Source organism: Macrobrachium rosenbergii, chromosome 41 (genome assembly GCF_040412425.1).
Source record: "Macrobrachium rosenbergii isolate ZJJX-2024 chromosome 41, ASM4041242v1, whole genome shotgun sequence".
Taxonomy (NCBI): Eukaryota; Metazoa; Arthropoda; class Malacostraca; order Decapoda; family Palaemonidae; genus Macrobrachium; species Macrobrachium rosenbergii.
This window is the reverse complement of record NC_089781.1, coordinates 54,300,539-54,322,378: the sequence shown is the minus strand read 5'-3', so window position 1 is coordinate 54,322,378 and position 21,840 is coordinate 54,300,539. Positions and strand designations below refer to the sequence as shown.

The 21,840-nt window shown below is 42.6% G+C and overlaps 1 protein-coding gene across 1 annotated transcript in view; it reads right to left on the bottom strand.

Moving 5' to 3' along the window:
* The window catches only part of LOC136826865 (dual specificity protein phosphatase 23-like), a 198,315-nt gene that overhangs the window by 84,011 nt on the left and 92,464 nt on the right, over positions 1 to 21,840 (bottom strand). Inside the window, exon 3 of the mRNA XM_067084368.1 lies at positions 6,529 to 6,700. Coding sequence (XP_066940469.1) covers positions 6,529 to 6,700 — 172 coding nt within the window. The remainder of the gene's footprint in view (positions 1 to 6,528; positions 6,701 to 21,840) is intronic.

Here is a 21,840-nt window from a genome sequence, read left to right as displayed (position 1 = left end):
GAGAGAGAGAGAGAGAGAGAGAGAGAGAGAGAGAGAGAGAGAGAGAGAGAGAGAGAGAGAGAGGATAGAATTTTAGTATATTTTTATGTTTATATACAGTAATCCATATTTCTTTGAAGGATATATGCAGTACAGAGAGAGAGAGAGAGAGAGAGAGAGAGAGAGAGAGAGAGAGAGAGAGAGAGAGAGAGAGAGAGAGAGAGAGAGGGACGGTTGGCCTTATTTAAATCTCAAAAGTGAAATTATTCATGAATTATTCGGGGAGAGAGAGATATGGGCAGTTGGCCTTGCTTAAATCTCGAGGGGAGAGAGAGAGAGAGAGAGAGAGAGAGAGAGAGAGAGAGAGAGAGAGAGAGAGAGAGAGAGAGAGAGAGAGAGAGGTTGAATGAAGTGATTACATTAGTATGCAGTTTTATGATTTCACAGGATTTTAATTTAACTTTTATCGATACTTTGCTGTGGTTACCTTAATATTAATATTTGAAAATTAGTAAATCATTCCTTTATCATAAAAAGCGTATTTAGTCATGAAAATAAAATAAAAATCAGTAATTAGTGAATATTGCTCTAAGAAAAAATCTGCGAATGTGAAATTTCTTCCGTCATATACATTGAACCAAGTCATCCCAAATATTATAAAAAACCTTGCTTTTAACCCTTTGGGTGTCTTGAAAACAACGAATCCTGCATTTTTATTATCGAGTTTTTCATAAAAAAAACCCTCCAAATATTGACCATTCTGCTGGTTTGGATGCATATTTCTTCCGATCGGTGTCGTCTGAAATAATTTTGTTAATTTGAAACAGCCTTGTTTAACATATCTGATTGTTTTACCTGCCCTCCTATTATCGTTTTAGGTGTACCAAGGCGACATCTATCTCCTGGCTGTTTTCACTTTCAGTCAGGATCAGCATGGCCTTCAGTCAGTATTAGCACAGCAGCAGCGCCAGTTCTCATCAAGTTAGCAGTTTGAGATGGCTGGTACAGCAAGTGTTGGTTATCTGTTGGCCATCGTATTTCATGAAGAAGTACATCAGTCAAATCCCCAAGGATGAGGTGATGGCTTAACCTTGGTCACCAGTTTAGAGGAGGCACTCTTCTATGGCAGCAGTGCAGCTGTCGCATCAACACTGTGGTGATCATCAAGTGTTTTACAGAGATGTTCCTGCCTGCCGTCTTGTCTTGGTTTTCGACGATGTCACAGTGGCAGTTGCTGGTCATCCTCGAGAACGTTGACTGTGATCTCAACATATGTTTATTTATGATGTTATTGATGTTTGTTGTTTATGAAGTGACTGAGCAATTACAGCTCTGGTTATTATGTGATTTATCGGTCATTATTCAGGTTTTTGAGCTGATGTGGCACTGGTTATTTTTCATATTGAGCAAGTGTGGCTTTTGGTTGTTTGTGATGTGACTATTGTTGAGCAAGTGTGGCTCTTGGCTATTGATAAAGTGACTGAGCAGATATGGCTCTGGTTATTTCTACATTATTACCGGGTTACTGAGCAAGTGTATGGCTCTATTTACTGTTTGTTGACTGCAGTTGCATTATTTATTGTTATGGTTTATTGACTACTGTTATATTGTTTATTATGTTTTTTTACTGGGTGGTCCAATTTTTTTATTGTTGTTGGTTGATTCCTGACTCACCAGTGTAATATGTTTATAAATCGGTTTAAGGCATTTTGATAGTTTACTTTACTCCCTCCTCCTTTGAACTATCTTTGGGCTTCCCAGTGACTACAGTCCACAGTCCAAATTTTATCAACAATCTGCAAGAACCAAAATCGGTTCATGACAATGTATATGTATATATAATATATATATTATATATATAACTATATATATATATTATATATATATATATATATATATATATATATATATATATATATATATATATATATATATATATAGGTATGTTCAATAAGTAATGAGAAAATGTCAGAAAATGCGAGACACTAAATATAATTTGATCAAAATACTACTTCATGGTGAAGTACACATACATATATTCTATAAAATGACAAACTGGCAACTTTCTATATTCGTAGGTCTGAGTGCAGCGGTGAACATGGTAGAACCAATCTGATCCGGTTTGCCGATCTGTGAACACTTGTCAAAATGCAGTGAAACATGGAGCAACATTATGCCATCAAATTTTGTGTTAAACTTAAGAAAACCAAACAAGAAGCTTATGGAATGCTAAAGGGGGCCTATGGGGATGAACAGATGAGCCAAGCAAGTTTCTATTGGTGGTTTAACCGATTTTCTGACGGAAATGAACAGGTTGAGGATGAACCCGGATCTGGAGCACCGAAAAGTGCACTCAAGGAGGAAAACATTGCGGAAGAGCAAAGGTTAGTGATGCAGGACCGTCGAATATCTGTGAGGATGCTATCTGAAGCTGTTGGTATTAGTATTGGCACAGTAGAGACAGTTCTGACCGAAGAGGAGTGGAGGAGTGGTCAGTGGTGGTTCCACCAGGACAATGCCCTATACCACAAGTCAACGCTGGTGACTAGCTGGATGGCCAACAGTGGAATGAAAGTGGTACAACACCCATCCTACAGCCCTGACCTAGCCCCTTGTGACTTCTTCCTGTTCCCACGCATGAAAGGCAGCCTGAGGGGAACCAGATTCCAGTCAACAGAGGAGCTGAAAGAGGCATTGGAAAGTTACCTGAAGGGACTACTGAAAAAGGACTTTGAGGAGGTCTTCCAGGATTGGGAGAGACGCATGCAAAAGTGTGAAGCTGCGAGAGGCTATTATTTTGAAGGAGACAAAGTTGTGTAAGCTTATGAAAATACGTGTTGACTCTCCTGACATTTTCTCATTACTTATCGAACATACCTCGTATATACACCCACATCATTACACCTACATATACATGTGTACATACATTAAAAAGTGCCTACATTTACATGTGCACGTACATGCTCTACCAGATGTTCACACTGTTTCAAGTTCTTTCAGACAGATTAGAGTTCAAGATTATAGGTGTGCAGCAACTACTCTAATCCTGATCAAACTCCCTACATATCTAGATCTTCCATTAGGACACCAAATACCTTTAAAACTCATATGCACTATAACTAAAGTTGAATCCGGTCAAGACTACCTGTGCCATGCACACTCAGGTAAATGGGAAAGGTCTTATGCTGATCCTGACAAGCCAACAAAACACATTCCCTAATTAAGCTTATATAACCTAGAAGCAAAAGCCATTGCTTTGCTACAAGTTTCTATAAGGGCTGAAAAACTCTCAGAAGTGTAAAGAAATTCTGTTATCATTTCTCTTCTGGAAAATCCCAAAAACTGTGAAAATCTAATTTCATCTCTAGTTACACCTAAATAATGTGTCGGGACTACCGATGATTTTGTTGGTTGGAATGAATGTCCCAACCCTTGTGCCAGATATGCAATTAGAGTAGAACCAGAATGACACCAGTTCCCTTTAAAGATCACCAAGTTCTCATAATAAAACTCATGGTGTGTTTAGTCAAAGACACCGGGCCTACAAACACTAACCAAAGGTATTGTGAGGAGGGTTTAACAAGACATGGAACGAAATTTCCTGCATGGTCAAAGAAAACCAGTCATAAACAGAAAAAGGCCAAAAAAACAAGTGAGTATGGAGGCACTGAACATTAGCCTCCAACTTACGAACGGTTTCAAAACAAGAAACTATGTGAGCTTCCAAAATTACTCTATGACTGTCTTATCAAAAGAAATTTAGCTTCTTTGGAGATGGAAAACTTCTCCCAGGAAGAAGGCAAGAAGGAAAAACTATTGACAACAACAGAAAAGGAAAGAGCCAGAAGAGAAATGACACAACCCTCCCTGATTACTCACTACCCCTGGTTCTGTCTTGAAGGTTTATCAGAAAATCCATGTCCTGCCGATGAGGTTCTAGGAACTAAGAAACGCAAAGAATCAGTATTTATAAGGAAGGTGTGCTTTACTCTTACTAAATCCTGATTAGGAACCACGAAACTGAAAGAAAAAGGATGATTCTTATGAGGACCAAGAAAAGTGTAGGCACAGGCCCCTTCATGGTTGGCTGTCAGGACAACTTCAAGAAATCAAAGTGCTCTTGAGCAGAAACATCCTCCTTCACTTTAAGAAGGTGAGAATGAGGGAGCAATTAACACTCCAAGTGCTCCTCTAAAATTTTAAGCTTTCCAGCACCTGAAAACTCATTAAGCTGGCACCGGGAGAAAGAAACCTGCTAAGCAAAAGCTCAGTAAACACAACTTCAATCCCACAAAAAAAATTTTAACAAAATTCTCCACCTCTGCACTGTATCAAAAATCCCTCAAATTGTGCTCTAATCAAAAGGAGAAACAATCTAAATCACAGACTCAGCAGGCACCAGAGACCTAGTCTCTGTTACATCTAACTCCTCAACCAAATGATGATAAAGGAAAACGGCTAATCACAACCTTCCTAAACACAGAAGTCTCCTCTACACTGAATTCTTTATCCACCAGGCCCAACAAAAGCAGAATTCTCAAACAAAACTCTTGGTGACAAAGGAAGGAAGGCACTAAAAAGCACACCATCTTGTAGTGCCAAAATATAAAATGCAGTGAGACAGCTGGGAAACCAAAGAAATAGTCTCACTACGAGAAAAAAAGTGTATTCTCCGGGCATACCTCACCTGAAGTGCCAAGAAATCGTTGAGAAAACTTTGACATAACACCACTAAATGCAAAAAGAGCACTCTCTGGCTGTGCTGCACTTGAAAAGAGAAAAGGACATAATATCACTTACAGTGTACAGGTGGAAAGGCAATTGGGAGGAGACCATATGTCGTTAACTGGAAACAAAGCACTTGCCAATAAGGCTGCTGGAACAGCAATAATTAACAAAGACACTTGCTAATGCAGCCCCAACCAAAAGAGAAACATTAGAAATGAAATAAGACAAAATATCATCAACTAAAGAAGCTAATATAATACAGGTGGAAGCAGTAGATTACAAGGAGAAAAAAGGAGTAAAGGAACATTAAGAGACTGATATACCAGCACAGAAAATAAGATACTGATATACCGGCACAGAAAATAGATTCAATAATAGATTGAATACATCATGAAAATTGAACAAATAATAGAAGACTTACCATTATGATTACTCTCATTCTCTCTTAAAATTAAGAGCTAAGGTTACTCAAACCTCAGTACCTTTAGAAACTGACAATGGCAACGTTGATACTTCGAATATTGATTTCGCTTCTGAAGGATCTTTTTTGAGAGTGAACCAAATTCTTAACCAAATGAGACAGATGGTGGGAAGGTGTCAGCTAGCACAGAATAACCTCACCCCTAGAACCTACCCAGATCCCTGACAGAGACTCCTCCAACTATCACAGGGCAGTCCTAAGCTCATGCTACAGATGGATGAGGCCACCGACACCTTTCCCCTCAAAAGGGGACTGGGAAAACAAATGCACATTAGGAGGGAACTCAAAAGCAGAATTTGGTCAAACCCTTAACAGCTTCTAGAATAAGACTAACATCCTGTCTAATTTTAAAATATTTCCTGAACTGAAGGGGAGCAGCAGGTAGAGTTGTGGTTGTAGGATCAGGTCTACGTATAGTAGGAGGAGGTATGAGAGAGGGGAGAGATGAGGGTAATTAGGAGACAGGCACCAGCAATGAATCAAGAAGGGAAATAAAACTTATATCCTTGTCTAATTAACTCTCTCCTCAGTATGACTCCCTCTTTTTCCTATATATAAGGAATGATAAATTTGTCTGATTATGTACTCCTTAAGTTCTTCACACCTGGTTCACATCCCTACAACCAGTACAAACTGTCTGTCTAACACTATAAAATGCAGTGTGCATCTAATTCTATAGACTACAATCTGTTAACACAGAAAAATCCTCACAAAATCTGTTTTGTCCTACTGTCAGTTGAAGACATCCTGAGCAAACAAAACAAAAAGTCTGTCCTACTGTCAGTTGAAGACATCCTGAGCAAACAAAACAAAAAGTCACAATACTGTGAAATCACCCAAGAGAAAGTAGCTAATAACCAACAACTGTCTGCTCTATGGCAAGAGGAATTCTGACAAGAACCGGTACATTCGAAATACACCCAGCGGACAGCAGGTAAACTATACTGTCATCAAGATCAGCAAGTGATCCTTTTATTTTGAATGCTGACCACACTTGCTGGCACAAAGATATAGCTATCTTTAACAGTAGGTAAGATTGGCCCCAAATAAAGTCAAATCATTTTTATGAAGAAAATACTACCACCAGAATGGTTAAAAAGGTGTTATTAAACAATGTTAAAGAAAAACAGTATATATGAGTTTCAAGAGCATAATTAAGCAAAGCATGGGAGCCCCAAATCATAGGTGTGCTATGTATGGCAGACGTTTTTGGAACCAAAATATATCAAATGACCAGGTGACATCTTTCTGAAATTCTGGAGTGAGTGTCTGGAAAGCTGGTGACCACATTATTAGGTTCCTGAAGTAATTAATTAGTGTCAAAACAAATTTAGACATACCTTATTTTCAGCTGTCATCTTATCACATATATCATTAAATTTGATGATTTGTTCCATAGTTGGAGGTTCAAATTCCTCAACAGCAATAACATGACAGTCCATATCTGACCATGCTGAAGGAGGAGGTTGTCTCTCTTCACTCAGACTGATAATAGCTTTTATACCTTGCCTCCTGTAAATGCAATTTGAAAGAGTTTTTAAGTGTTTCAAAAGCATAGATGAACGCAAGCATATGAATAAATAAATGCAGTGCACTACATGATAATCTAAGTACTAATAAATCCAATGATGGTAAAGTACCGGCTAGTATCTGCAAGAAAACAAGTTTTGACGTAGGAAAAACCTATTTTGGTAGTTGCTGTTGAGTCCTTAAGGACTACCATAGCTCCAAGGTGACCAAACTAATGTCAAAGAATTCTCTTACAGCTGGTCTCACAGCTGGGTATTGTGTTGTGATGATAAACACTGTAACACTTGATGGAGTATGTAATGGACTCAAAGGTAATGGGGCACTTTCCCAATTCTTTGCAGCAAGGCTATATACCCAGGTTCTTCCATCATCAAAACCAGCTTAGAAGAAGAAGTGATTAATGCTCATACGCAGTCCGCTGTACTGTCAATAGCAGACCCGCATGGAGACCAAGAACCATTACTTTCTATTGGTCAATATAGGATTATCCCTTGCCCAAATCAACAGCAACTACCAAAAATAGGTTTTTCCTATGTCAAAACCTGTTTTTTTTATAGCGAAGTCACTTGTTTTGTTCTAAAGGAGCTTTATGAAGAAACTGACAGGTGACAAAAAAGGTTTAAGCTCTCAATTTTTAATCCCAACACCCAAAAGAAAAAACATTTCTGGTCCCAAGTCAAGCCACAAATTTCAAGCTCCAGTCTTTATTCCAAATACTCTTCAAGTTTTGGTGCCGAGGAACAAGAAACTATACACGAACTTATGTTTTAGGATGCAGTTCTACAGTGGCTTACCTAAGCATGCTGGGTCTGGGTGCAGTACTGTCGCATACTCACCATCAATAAGATCCTTGGTTTTCTGCTGTAGCACCTAGGGGTCAGGACTAACCATGCCACCTACTGATACACAGTGTAGTCAAATTTGTTTCAGCTCATAGCATTGATGTTTAAAAAAAAAAAAATACTGTCTCTGATGACCACTCTGTACATTCGGAGACTTCTTTGAACGAGACATTTCTGAAGAAGACCAATGACGTACTTACTTTCCTAATATCATGTGACCTAGAAAGGAGTGTGGATTTTCCTTTTTAATGAGAGACACTACAATCATTCTCAGCCCTTGTAGGGAGAGTGGTTTGTTTGTGCTAGGATATAGGAGAATCAGACCCTTTGGGATGTTTACCTTGACTTTTAGGTAAACCTTAAGTGCTTGGACCAGGCAAAATTTCTTATCTGCTCAACTGAGTTTTCTTATAAAAATAGGGGATTTTCTTCTTAAAGGATTCTCATTCTTGACTAGGAATGATGGACCAGGGCACAATAATAATTGATGGTCAACTGTCTGTGCGATGTATCATCCCCATCTAAGAGAGCCCAGTTCATTAATACAAGCTCCTAATGCGAACACAATCAAGAAGATTGCCTTTCTGAGCTCGTCCCTGTGTCAGCCGGTGAAATATCCATCCAGCACATATTTCTAGGTAAATTCTTTGCTAAATATACCAGAGAAAAAAGCTATCAGGAATGCTGGGGTTACTACCCCCAGATTGAACATCTATAATGAAATAGACGTCGGTATAGGTAAGGGTGAGTGATTGTTGTCACTGCCACAGGACCGCACTCTGAAGATATCCCAATGACAAAACCCCGGAATGTGGGGAGCTGATCCAGCACCCGTACTCACCTGCCTGCCAACCGACGACCCCAGCGCCATCTGAACTCATTCCATACTAGCACGTGCTTAATTTAGAAAGCTTTTTCTTGTGCTGCCCCTTTTTGTCCAAATTTGGATTAATTTCATCATGTCGTCAAGCAATTTCACCGTGTCTAAGTTAAATACCATCTTCTTGTGGGGTTTTTACTACTTGTGAGGCTCTTATAGGCCCGTAAATTAATATTTACAGGGTCATATATCGGACGCTCCCCGGCGTTCGCCGCCTCAGCCATGATGACCTTGAAGCACACTCTTACAGCTGGTTTCTGCAAGGGTTTCTCTCGGTCGCTTACATTTTTATTCATGTTTTATAATTCCCCTTCAAGAAGTTCCCTTTGGAGGTGTTTATCTATGTCGGGCGGGTGCTGGTACCTTGATTAGCGTTATTCCTTACGGAGGCTTCCTCCCCTTATTTTGGTTCTTGTAGTTAATTCATAGCGTATACCAGGCTCTCGTTCGAGTAGATTCCCTCTCCAGGATGGTGCTTTCTTTTGTCAGTTTTCTGATTTATAGTGTATTGGATGACATGGATAATTTGGTTTTATTATGATCCGGGCTCAGCGTCAGGTGCAGTCTAATGGCTGCCTACTTCCTGTTCGCCTCGCTCAGTTAGGCTATACGCTTAGCACAAGTCCTTATATTTTTGTATATTTATTCATATTACGGGTACTTATATGCTTACTGGTTAACTTTAACGATATTTATCAGAAATTGGGGATCCTACCCTAGCCCTCTCGCTCCAATCGGTGGGTTAGGCTATTCAGGTTAGGTTTTGCATTGTCTTAGCTCTCATCTCTCCCAACTATGTCGCTTGAGCGGGGGAGGGAGGGGTAGGCTGGTCGAGGGAGTTCCTGTTTGTTGTTCCATCCGCCTTACTGCTTGTTTTTGGGTTTGCTGGAGTATCTGAAACCCTGTTCCCTCCTCCCTCTGGTGAGGGAGAGAGAAGAAAAACAATATGGGGAATCTTCTTCAAGCATTGCCCTTCTACCCTTTGGGTCGGTTGTTGGTTGGACTACGTTACAGAAATTTCTCTCCCTTTCAACCCTCTCCCTCTTCCTTCTCTCCTCCCCTATTGTCTAGGCTGCACCTTCAAGAGGAGGGTGAGAGTTTGGTGATTGCCTTAGAATAGTGCTGTTACCCTATCCTTCCCTAGTACTTTGGTGAGTGTCATGAGTCTCCTACGAATAGGTAGTCGTCACGTCCGTTTGAGCGCCCGGGAGTTACAGTCAGTGTATGGGGTATCCCCGTCCTGTTAATAATAAAACTCAGTCCCACCTTCCAAGTACTGTACAAACCTTCCCCCCCTCCCTGTCTTGCCAGTGGTATGTCATCTCCTCGCGTGCAGGACGTCGGTCTCTCCGATTGTCACCCCAAGGGGGACTGGTCTGGTTCCCAGTCGAGAGTCACCCACCCTCCTGGGCCCCGTCCTGGTGTCATCCGCTCGGCTAGTGTTTCGTTGGTTCGCTCTCCTGTGGATCGAGCTGAACTCCGATCACTTTCAGGGTTCAAACACTTGCTCGCTAATTCCGCTCCGCCGTCCCCAGCCCTCCCGTTGCCTTTGTACCGGTTACCGCTCCGGTGGTTTTGGTCTTCAGTGGGTTGGCTTTAGTCACACCTAGCTCTCTAGCTGCGTAATGACTGGTGGTAATGATTTACCCCACCTTCCCGCTGTAACCAAGTGTCGGAGGTACGGGATCCCGGAGGGTCTGCGCCGAACACGGCGACCTACAGTGTACTGTTATCCTATATTGTTAACCAGTTACTTTGTGCCGTTATAATTTATGCATGATCCTAGATTAAGATCCTACTCCGTTGACCGACGTTCCTTAATTTAGTATATATCACGTTTTGCTCTAGTTTATTACCCCACCGGAATGCTTCGGTGGATCCGGTATAAACTAAGGCCTGCTGCCGGGCTCCGGCAGTATTTATTCTTTAAGTAGATTCACAATTAAGAGTTGCATGATCCTAGATTAAGGTCCTGCTCCGCGAACTATCTCCCGCGCTCCTTGATTTAGTGTGGTCATGTTTTGCTCTAATTTATCGTCCCCCGGAATGCTCCGGCGGTCCGTATAAATTATTTTAACATACTCCAATACCTACTATAGTTTAAGGTCCCTTAAATTAGTAGGTTCATATACCGTTTTACACTTACAGACTGTGCATTGTGAGGAGCCCGGGTGCTCTGAAGTGCTGCACCAGCCCTATGGGCACGTCGTCTGTCGCTCCCATGCGGGCTGAGCAGTCCGGCTGGATGACCTCATCGTGTGGCACCCGGACGGTTGTGAGGTTTGCTTCACTCTTTACGAGCGTGTCCAGGACGAGTCGGTAAGCTTATAGTTACTGCCTTTAGTTTACCTGGTATCCTCATTTGTTTTATTTACGTTATGGGCTTAATATATGGCTTATATATCTCTCACCAAGCACTCGGTCGTTGAGTCCCTCCTCTCTTCCAGGCCGACGAAGCTTCCCGGAGCGACGCCTTGGGTTCTCTTCGAGCCTGGGTGGCTGGGTTTGGGAGAAATGTTCCGTCGGGGAAGCTACTCTACCCCGGCGCCCGGATCTCAGCGGCTGTCCCTGCAGAAGTTGCTGCTCCTGTCATCGAGCAGATCCGGGTAGAAACCCAGCCTCTCCAGGACGAAAGCCTCTACGCGGCGGTGTCGGAGGAAGTAGCGGCCATAGATCTCGACCTGGAGCCTATGAATACGGAACAGGACCAGGAGGTAGGTGGGAAGGTAAGTGAGGCAGTGGGGGCGGGCTCCCTTTTTAATTCCCCTTCTTCCACCGCGTCTTCCTTTCAGGGATTTCATAAGTCTTCTCTCTTGAGGGACGGGGCGCAATCCACTGTCCCCAAGTTGAAGAAGACTTGGAAGGCGAAGGGCTATAAGTCCGCGACTTCCCACAAGGCAACCCCCTTCCCTCCGGTGAAGCCACAGGATGCTAGTCCGGTGGCTTCCGCAGGCAAGGCCACTCCCTCAGCTAAGGGTGTGAGTTCGAGAGCAGCTAAGGCTAGCCCTCCTCGCCAGCCTGCCTTTGAACTGGAGGCGTTTGCAGGGATGCTCTTGCAAAGATTTTCCACGGAGGTTGATGCTAAGCTGAGCAAGCTTACGGAGAGGCTGCAGAGCCAGGAGAGTATGCTCTCCGGGTTCATGCACTCCAGTGGGTCCGCTGTGCATTATCCCATTCCGGATGCCTCCGCCCTCCCTCCATTTGCCAAGGGAAATCCATGGCATTTTGCCCTTCATGCTCCCCGGCATGAAGATACCCTAACGATCGAAGGTCTAGGCATGCGCAGACTCGAGGAGTTGGAATTCTTTCCTCCTGATCGGCTGCCCCCTACCCAGGCTTCGCCAGGCTGACGGAGGAAGCTTGGGTAAGGTCGGATAAGGTCCCGAAGGAGACAGTGATCTTCCCAAGGGACCAGGCGCAGTCTACCTTGATGTGCTCCTTTAATGATTGGCAGGCGGAGAACACGAAGTTGACCCCCTTCAAGGGCAACTTCACTATGTTCTCCTTGGATGACAAGATCCCGACCCCCTGCATGACTAAGGTAGCCCTCGCGACAGCCCAGGCATGCTCGGAGGGTAAGCCGTTGCCTCAGCTCCGGGAGACAGATCCCACCTCTTTGATCTTCCCCGGAGACGATGAATTTTGGAAAGATGCCCCGGACACTTTTACTTCGGGTAACCTGGACCCGGAGTGTGCATCTAACCTATTCAGCGAACAGCTTCCCAAATTGCCGGAAGCTCTCCTGAAAGCAGAGTTTGAGGCTAGGTGTCGGCTGAGCCGATCACTGAACTCACTGTGCCTGGTGGAAGCAACCGCTGTGACGTTCGTGGAGGAGCAACTCTTCCAAGTCCTAACGAAGTCCCTATTGGCGGGATTTCAGGCGGACTTGTTTGACTTCATGGTAGCGCGGATGAATTGCCGCAAATACATCTTCACCGACGCTACCATCAGACATGAGCCTAATAAGCTCATGAAAAGTTCCTTCTGGGGGGCTAATATCTTCCCGGAAGAAGAGGTCAATAATGTCCTGGCGGAGGCAACCAGGGCAAATCAGAGTTTGCGCTCCTGCTGGGGTATCCCCGCCTTTAAGCGGAAGACCCCCGAGTCCGTCGGCCCTCAGAGTAGACCTGGTAAGAGATACAGGAGGCACAGGAGACAACACCAGCAGGCTGTTGTCCAGGCTGTACCTGTCTCGACAGTTTGCCAGCCTTCTACCTCGAAGGCCCAACCCCAACAGTTTATGCTGGTGCAGCCAGCTCAGCACTCTCTTGCCGCTCCTTCCTTCATAACGTCTCCTGTATTTAACCCTTCCTATGAGGGCCAGGGGTCGTTTCGGGGTCTTAACAGGAGCGCAAGGGGGACTAGAGCGAGAGCCTCCTTCAGAGGCAAGGCTGCCTTGCGATCCCTCTCCCGGGGAAGAGGAGGTCGCGGTAGAGGAGGCAAGCCTGCACCCTCCCAGTGAGAATGATCAGGTGGGCGGCAGACTTTATCTGTTCAGGGACCGGTGGACCTTCAGTCCATGGGCCCACAGTATAGTCTCCAAAGGTTTGGGCTGGAGCTGGATCAAGGGCCCTCCTCCTTTGATCAGATTTCATCAACCGTCCTCCAAAGCTCTGCGGGACTTTCATGACGGAATTACTCCTAAAGAGGGCCATAAAGAAAGTGAGACACCTGAAATTTCAAGGCAGGCTGTTCAGTGTTCCCAAGAAAGATTCCAGTCAACAAAGAGTAATCCTGGATCTGTCACGTCTCAATCTTTTATATACAATGCGACAAATTTTCATGCTTACAATCAGCGCAGGTGCGGACTCTACTTCCTCGTGGAGCCGTCACCACCTCTATAGATCTTTCAGACGCATATTATCACGTCCCGATTGCGCGGAACTTCTCTCTCCTTCCTAGGTTTCAGACTGGGGAAACAGGCCTACTCGTTCAGGGTCATGCCATTCAGGCTCAACATAGCACCCAGAATCTTTCTGGCTGGCGGAAACGGTAGTACAACAGTTACGGTCCCGGGGATATCGCTAGCCGCATACCTGGACGATTGGATAATTTGGGCATCCAACGTTGAGGAGTGCCGAGAGCTACGGCCACAGTGATCGAGTTTCTGGAATCCTTAGGCTTTCAGATAAACAGGGTGAAGTCCCGCCTAACTCCGGAGGCTCAATTTCAGTGGCTAGGTATCCAGTGGGACCTGGTCTCGCACAAACTGTCTATTCCACCAGCCAAACGAAGGGAGATAGCCAAAGCCACCAGGCAATTCCTCAAACACAGGAAAGCCTCTCGCAGAACGCAAGAAAGAATCTTGGGTTCTCTTCAGTTCGCATCTGTAACAGACCTGCTCCTAAAAGCAAAGCTGAAAGACATAAACAGAGTGTGGCGAAGACGAGCCAATATCAAACTCAGGGACAAGGTGTCATTAGTTCCTCAAGTGCTAAGGAAAAGACTCCGGCCGTGGTCCACAGTCAAGGGTCTCTCGAAGTCAGTTCCCCTTCAATTCCCTCCTCCAGCTCTAATAATCCACACAGACGCTTCGTTAAGCAGCTGGGGAGGATACTCACCAAAAGAAGTTCTGCTTTCCCCAGATCAAAGATTCTTAGCAAAAAACGAAGACCCTCAGGATAGGTGGTCCCCCTGGAAGGTTGTCCCTCTTCCACAAGACCTGTCCTTGTGCCCAGTCGCTACCTTGAGGGCCTACTTACAAAGAACTTCTCAGTGTTTGTCTGGTCCTCTTTTTATCAGGGAAAAAGGTGGAACACTTTCTTTAAAGGCTATAAGACAACAAATCCTGTACTTCATTAAGCAAGCTAACCCGGATTCAGTCCCTAAGGTTCATGATATCCGAGCGGTGGCTACCTCTACTAATTATTTTCATAATATGAATTTCGCTGAGCTGAAGAAGTACACGGGCTGGAAATCTCCATCAGTGTTTAAACGCCACTATCTGAAATCACTGGAAGCTCTGAAATTCCCTGCGGTGGCTGTAGGGAGCATTATCCCTCCACCTTAAATTAACCTTTAATCCCTAATCCTTTCCCCCGCCCGCCTGCCTCATTTATTTGCCCTGCCATTTTCTCCTGGACCAGACATGCCTCACAGCCTGGCTCCTAATATTATGATGTACAATCTTGCGGTGTTAGTTTTTAAGTGTGTGATATGTTATACTCACTGTGATTTAGTTTTAAGGCCGGAGGTACCTTTATAAATTTTGTCATTTATTTAGTGTCAGTACCTCTCCACTATAGTATTAATGATGTACATAGTTGTTTCTCATGTCCTTTACTATAGTATAAATTATATCCCTAGTCATAATTCAGTTGTTCTGCTATATCTATAGTATTTAATTATATTTTGGGGATAATTAAAACTATTTTTAATAATGGTGTTTTTATACATGATCACCTAAATGTTTGTCACTTTCAGACTTTCACCAAGACTTGATATGATTCTCTGTTATGATTTCACCGGCTGACACAGGGACGAGCTCAGAAAAGGGATTTTGACAAAGGAAAATCTATTTCTGAGGGAGGCCCTGTGTCATCTGGTGACCCCCAGGATCTAGGTCTCCCCTCCCGAGTAGGCATACCAAGCTTGTAGGGGGGTGCTAGCCTGGAATGAGTTCAGATGGCGCTGGGGTCGTCAGTTGGCAGGCGGGTGAGTACAGGCGCTGGATCAGCTCCCCACATTCCGGGGTTTTGTCATTGGGATATCTTCAGAGTGCGGTCCTGTGGCAGTGACAACAATCACTCACCCTTACCTATACCGACGTCTATTTCATTATAGATGTTCGATCTGGGGGTAGTAACCCCAGCATTCCTGATAGCTTTTTTCTCTGGTATATTTAGCAAAGAATTTACCTAGAAATATGTGCTGGATGGATATTTCACCGGGTGACACAGGGCCTCCCTCAGAAATAGATTTTTCCTTTGTCAAAATCCCTTTTTGCAGCATGTGAGTGTTGGCTGTATTTGGTCAGCTGAACTGAGAGGCTGATATAAGTCTAAGCGCCTTGTTCAAGAACCAGGTAACTGGAAGCCTTTCAGGAACGGGTCTTTGTAGTGCAAAAGACCAGAGAAGGGAAGCGACAATTTCTATATTAGAGTCAATCCCGAATCCATGAAGCAAGGGTTCTGTTAATGCTGCCTTGTATGCCATGATTGTTCTAACAGCAAAGCATTTGTCTTCAAAAAGGTATATAAGAAAATTTAAGTGTTTCCATAGAAATCTCAACTGGGCTCTCAGTATGGATATAATCTAACCACATCTTCCATCTGGACTGGTATTGTCGGACAGATGATGTCCATAGTTTTTGCACTAGGGCGAGTTATTTTCATGGTTGACAACATTTAAAAAAATTCCACACATGAAGGCCTTGGCTCAGAAAGGAAGATGCGCAGATGACTTTCCCTTCTATTGTCTGGGATAGAACAGCGGATGGTAGTGGAATTGATCTCTTCGCCCATTGTTGGAGTAATGCGAACCAGTGCCTGTTTGGCCAATTTGGGGCTATTAAGTAAGCTGTTCCTTTGAAAGTTAGAAGCTTGCTCAAAACCTTAGAAATCTGGGACAATGGAGGAAAATGGTATATCGTCCTCCATTTGTTTCAGTATTGTAGGAAGGCATCTCTTGCTGTTGTTTGGCTGTCCAAGTTCGGAGACACATACACTGGGAGTGTGTGATTCTTGTATGTGGTGGACAGGTCCACTTGCGGTTGTGAAAGCATGTTAGCTATTGTTTGAAAAGGGTGGTTGTCCAACATCCACAATGTTGAAGCTGTCGTCTTCCTTGATAAAGTGTCTGCTATTACGTTGAGCGAAACTGTGAGGTGAATTGCAGACAAGTGCCACTTCCTTGCTTGCGTCATCCAAAAGATGGCTAGCATTATTATATTGACAGAAGGTGAACGTGAACCCGACCTCCTGATGTAGGACATTGCAGTCATGTTGTCTATAACCAACAAAAAGTGTCTCTTTTGGAGGTTTGAGTTTTTTGAGAAACAAAAAGACAGCCATCAGCTCTAGGAAACTGATATGATAATTCCTCAGAGTAGCTGACCACCGCCCTGCTACCTGACGATCCTCCCAATGTCCTCCCCAACCTGTCAATGAGGCATCTGTGTGTACCGTCACTCATACAGGTGGAGGAACCAGGGTGACCTGTTTTGCCAAAGATTCCTTACGGGTCCAAGGCTGAAGAATTTCTCAAACTTTTTTAATCCTTTTGATGAGGTAGATCTCACATGTTTTTTCTGGCATGCAATAGCCAGAATTTTTTCATAATCTTTAGTTGCAATCTGAGTATCGGATCTATTACTGATGTGAACTGCAGCAGGGCCATCATACGTTCTAATTGCCATCTGGAAACTCTGGGCTGTGCAAAGAACGTTTTGAGTACTGATGGGGAGAGACAACTGGCCATGAAGAGTATCCAAACATAGTCCCAGCCACTGAAAGCATCTGCTGGCATGAGACAGGATTTTTTCCAATTTATTATAAAACTTTTTGACAGTCTGTTGATCACTGCTCTTAGGTTTTTAAGCACTCTTTTCTTGTGGGCCCCCAGATTAACCAACATCTAGGTAGGCTATTAGTTATATTCTTTCTTGTCTGAGTCCTCAAACAACTACTGTTGCTACTTTTGTAAAAATTCTTGGAGAAATGTCTGGCCCAAAGGGCATGGCTTTGAACCTGTGCATATCTTTACCTATCTGGAACCCTAGGAAGGGGCAGAAGGGAATGGTGACAGGGACGTGCCAGTATGCACCTTTCAGATCTATAGAAGCTGACCAGGCCCCTTTGGAATGACTGAATGTACTTGGGCATCAGTAGTCATCCAAAACTTTTGGCAAACAATGTGCTTATTCAATGTTGGTAAGTCGAGGATCAATCTTATTTTGGAAGAATACTTTTTGGGGACACTGCGGAGATAGGCTTGGTGGCAAATATACTCAAGTTTTTTATGACTCCCTTTCACAGGGCCTTCTGCACGTAATCTTCCAGAGAGGGGTCTGGTTTTTGGAGGAACCCCTTTAAAGGAGGGGGGGATGAGACTGTTTCCACCCCAACCTGTTGAAAATAATGCTGTGTCCCCAAGTGGAAAACTTCCATTGCATGTGGTGTCGTCGAAAACAACCCCTAACCACACAATTCCTATTGGTATCCACCTCTTCCTCTGCCTTTGCACCTGATAGGCATTCCAGTTGTTGCTTTTCCTTTTCCCCTATGAGAGGGTTTTTGGACCTTGTGAAAAGGATGTCCTTGCTGTTGGTGTTGTTGTCCCTTTGTAGGGAGTTGTCCCTTCTGACCACCTACCTGTTTTTGAGGAAAACTTTTGGAGGTGACTGAAGGCTTTTATGATTTTAGATCATAGCGGGCCTTTTTTGGGTTAGGTAAAGGGAAGTTTTGGGTGTTTTGTTTCCTGAATTCCCCTTTTCCCAAAAGTGTGTGCACTGTACAATTCTGTTAGCGGGCTTGCTTGCTAAGTTTAGCAACAACAGACTCCTCAAACAGGTCCTTAAAGAAGGGGTTAGAATGTAATAATGAAGTCACATTGGGAAGTGACTTGTTGGAGCCCTCCAATGTTTCCATTCATGCTTTTATGCGCCACTCTAGAAAGCCATAGTGTGTTTCCAGACTTACCCACAACAGCAAAAATTGTTCTGGAATCTTCTGGAAGCCTTTTAGTGGCAACTTCCAGCAAGGTGCTAGAGGTTATAACCCTAAGGAGGTAGATCCTAGCTTAAAATTCTGCCAAGGCTGTCGCCCGAGATTCTTCTCATAGGGGTCCCAAATTGCTGAGTAGCTATATCTAAAGGGAGCCTTTTCCTTTCAAAAGGGAGTTGAAGTGCTGCCCATTCCTTGCAAGAATTTTTCTAAACTGGGGTGACCGTAGCAAATGGCTTTAATTCTGCAATTGTCTCACGTTTTCGAGTCACTACCAAATTCTGAAAATCTGCCTTCACATGATTAATTATTTTAAAAGTGAAGGGACAGAAGGCTGGGGCTACTTGGTGAGCAACCTGGGTCTTATTCAAAATGGAAGCAGAGATCCATTTTCCGTTGACCTGGTAAAGGGTGTCTTCTATAGCTTTTAATGCTATAGGCACAGATGAGAGAACCGTTTCTTTTAGCGGTTTCTCCATGTCTGGTGAAGGTGGTACCAGGTGCCATTTTGTATTAGGGAATGCTGCCCTGTCTCTAAATTTTACATGTATAATTTTGATCATGGTTTTTCGCTCATTAATTAGATACTATCGGGAGAGAAAATGCACATTGAGGCATCTCCCCAAGGATTACCGGTATCATCAGGGGTGAGTATTGGAGCCCCTATTACATTTTGATTTGAAGTTTTCTGGTCCGAAATGGCCAATTTGTTGTTTCTAGTTGGAATTCTAACATTAGACCTTGTTTGGGCAGAATTTGTATCCACTCTCACTTTCTGGTTAAAGAATGCAATATTTTTACACTTTTGGGTGTACAGGACTGACCTAATTTCCTTTTCGGAATCATGTATCATGTCCCTTATACATTGCCGTTCTGTGGAAAGGACATCATAACTTCTTCACCGAACTGATCAAATATTGTAAACTGTGTATCCCTTTTGGGGGAGCTTGCACAATCTGACTGAGCTTCAACCACTGAACTATAATTGCCTGTTAACCAAGGGGCAGAAGTCCTGGGTGAGTTACTATACCCCTCCGAAAATGTAATCATTTCAGCCTGAGTTAAATCGATCCTAGTACCTCTTTTCAGGGGAAAGATCCTCTTCAGCATCTGATAGCTGCATGGGGGATAGAATTCCTTCTGGAAGGTTCTCCCATGGTTAGCTGAAATTTGTCCTTGATCCTTCTGGGTTCAGCAGGGCCATTTCAGTGGCAATGTCCACTTCATATTCCTTCATAAGAATGTCACCCCCATGTAAAGATTCTCTACTCCACCCACAGGGTAACCTGGGAGGTACTGGGGACTGATGTTACTTGGTTTTGGCCCAAACATAACTCTTGTTTTGAAAAATGGTTAAATATCTGCTGCTAGGTTCTGCTGGGAAGATATAATTACCCCCTTCCTCACCCCTACTGAACCCTAGGACCCATCGAGACCTTAAAACAAACTGTTTCGTCCTATGAATTTGCTTCCAGGAGCATACCACAAATTTTGCACATATCTGGTGTCCAACCAAATTATTCTTGTTTTTTACAAGGACTATGCTCAGGTGGTATGGACCATAACCACTAGCAAAAAACAAACCGAGCAATTTGCTGCAGAATACTTGAGCTGAGGGTCCTGCATAATGGCGGCCCTGTAGTGATATAAAACAAGTTTTTATTAGAAACTACTTAGTGTTAATTGTCTGTAATCCTCACATAGATAGTATATTCAATATTACTGGCTAACTTCATTACAAGTGTGTGTAGCTGTAATATTTTATTTACCAATTTGTTATATGTGTTTAATATCAATATTAGATTAAACACTCTAAGATTTAGGTTAATTTTGACACCATTGTATAGCTGTATTACCATAGACTGTTAGGCCTTTTGCAAGGGCTACGTGAAATTTAGTTTTTTGAATGTCATACTATGCATGCTAACTGCTATAAACTTCAGTAATTTGTTTTTCTAACCCAGGCTACTGTTTTATATGGCCTAGGTTAATGTTTCTAGCATAAACTACATTAGGCTAAGAATAGAGGATTTCTTAAAGGGTTCTCACTTAATCTACTCTTGGCCACTGAGTAGTTTAGGCTTATTTAAATCATACTTAAGGATATAAACTACACAGGAAAAAAACCCATAATCCAGTTTACTGTTTTATCTGGCCGAGATTACACTTTTATCTGATATTCAATCACTGCTTTATTTAATCTAAACTACTGTTTAGGCTAATAACAGGATATTCCCTAAAGGGATTCCTATTTAATCTAGTTAGGCCAGTGACTGGTCTATGTATGTATATACCACCTTTAAGGATACAGGCTACATAAGACTCCAGTAATATGTAGCCTTACAAAAAGTCTACTGAGCCATAAAAAACTAGGTTACATTTCATTTAGCCTAGGTTACTGTTCATATCTAATACTAGGCTATTTGGTCTAAACTACTGGTTACGCCAATAATAGGACATTTCTTAAAATGTTCTCACTTAACCTAGAATAGGGTATTGCCTAATCCAGATTATTTAGATCACCCTTAAATATAAAGGCTATATAAAACAGAAACTCACTAATAACTAGCATTATAGCTAGGCTACCATTTTGTCTAGCCCAAGACATTGTTTTAACTAATCCCAGGCTTCCTTGTCTAAGATACTACTTAGGCTAATAATAAGATATTTCTTAAAAATGTTCTCACTTAACCTAGTGTATGTAACCTTATAGCTAAGCTGCCATTTCGTAATCCAAGTTATTTCATTCACCCTTTAAGGTATGGGTTGCAAAAACAAATTTACTTTAGTATGTAGCCCTAATGTTTCATCTAGTCCTAAGCTACCTGGTCTACTGCCTAATCCAGATTAGATAGGCATTACTTAGATCACGCTTAAATATATAGGCTATATAAAAAAGAACAATTTTACTAATATGTAGCCTTATAGCTAGGCTACAGTTTTATTTTTTCCAGATTATTATCTAATCCTAGGGTCCTTGGCGAAGTTAGGCTATTATTTTAGGCCCATAATAGGTATTTCTTAAAAGTTACCCTAATTTAGGTTACTACCTAATCTAGGTTATTTAGTTCACATTTAAGGATCTGTGATCCTAGGTTGTAGGCTACAGACAACATCTCCTATTTATCCAGTCTAAATTATTCTCAATCTGAGATAGGGTACTGCCTAGATTATTGTAGACATCATATACTGTAATCTCAAAAGATTTTCTATATTAATGATAAATTATGGAACATTTCTTTTAGTTAAAACATCTAAATGAAATGACAAATTTTAAAAATAATTCGCACTTTTCACAATTAAACATAAGCAATTATGACTAAAATGCTGTCCATGTGTTGACAAGAAAAACTGGGTTTTCAGCTTTCACATACAATTCAACTAACAGTTCCAAAAGTTTAAAACTACAACATTAACGGAACTTAAAACTAGACTCTCAACTTGCTCCTGTAGGTGGTTCCTATTGTGAAATATGAAGCACTGAAAAATGAAGCTGATCTGAAGCGACCACAGAAAGTAATGGCTTCTTGGTACTTTTTGCCGGTCTGTTTGTCAACAATATGGAGGATTGTGCATGCATATTAATTACTTCTAGCAGGTTTTGATGGAAAACTGAGTACAGCTTTGCTGAAGATAAGGGAAAGTGTCCTCTTACTGTATCTTTGAGTCCATTATATACTCCATCACATGTTCCAATGTTGACCATTACCTGGCCAAAAGACCAACTAAAAGAGAATT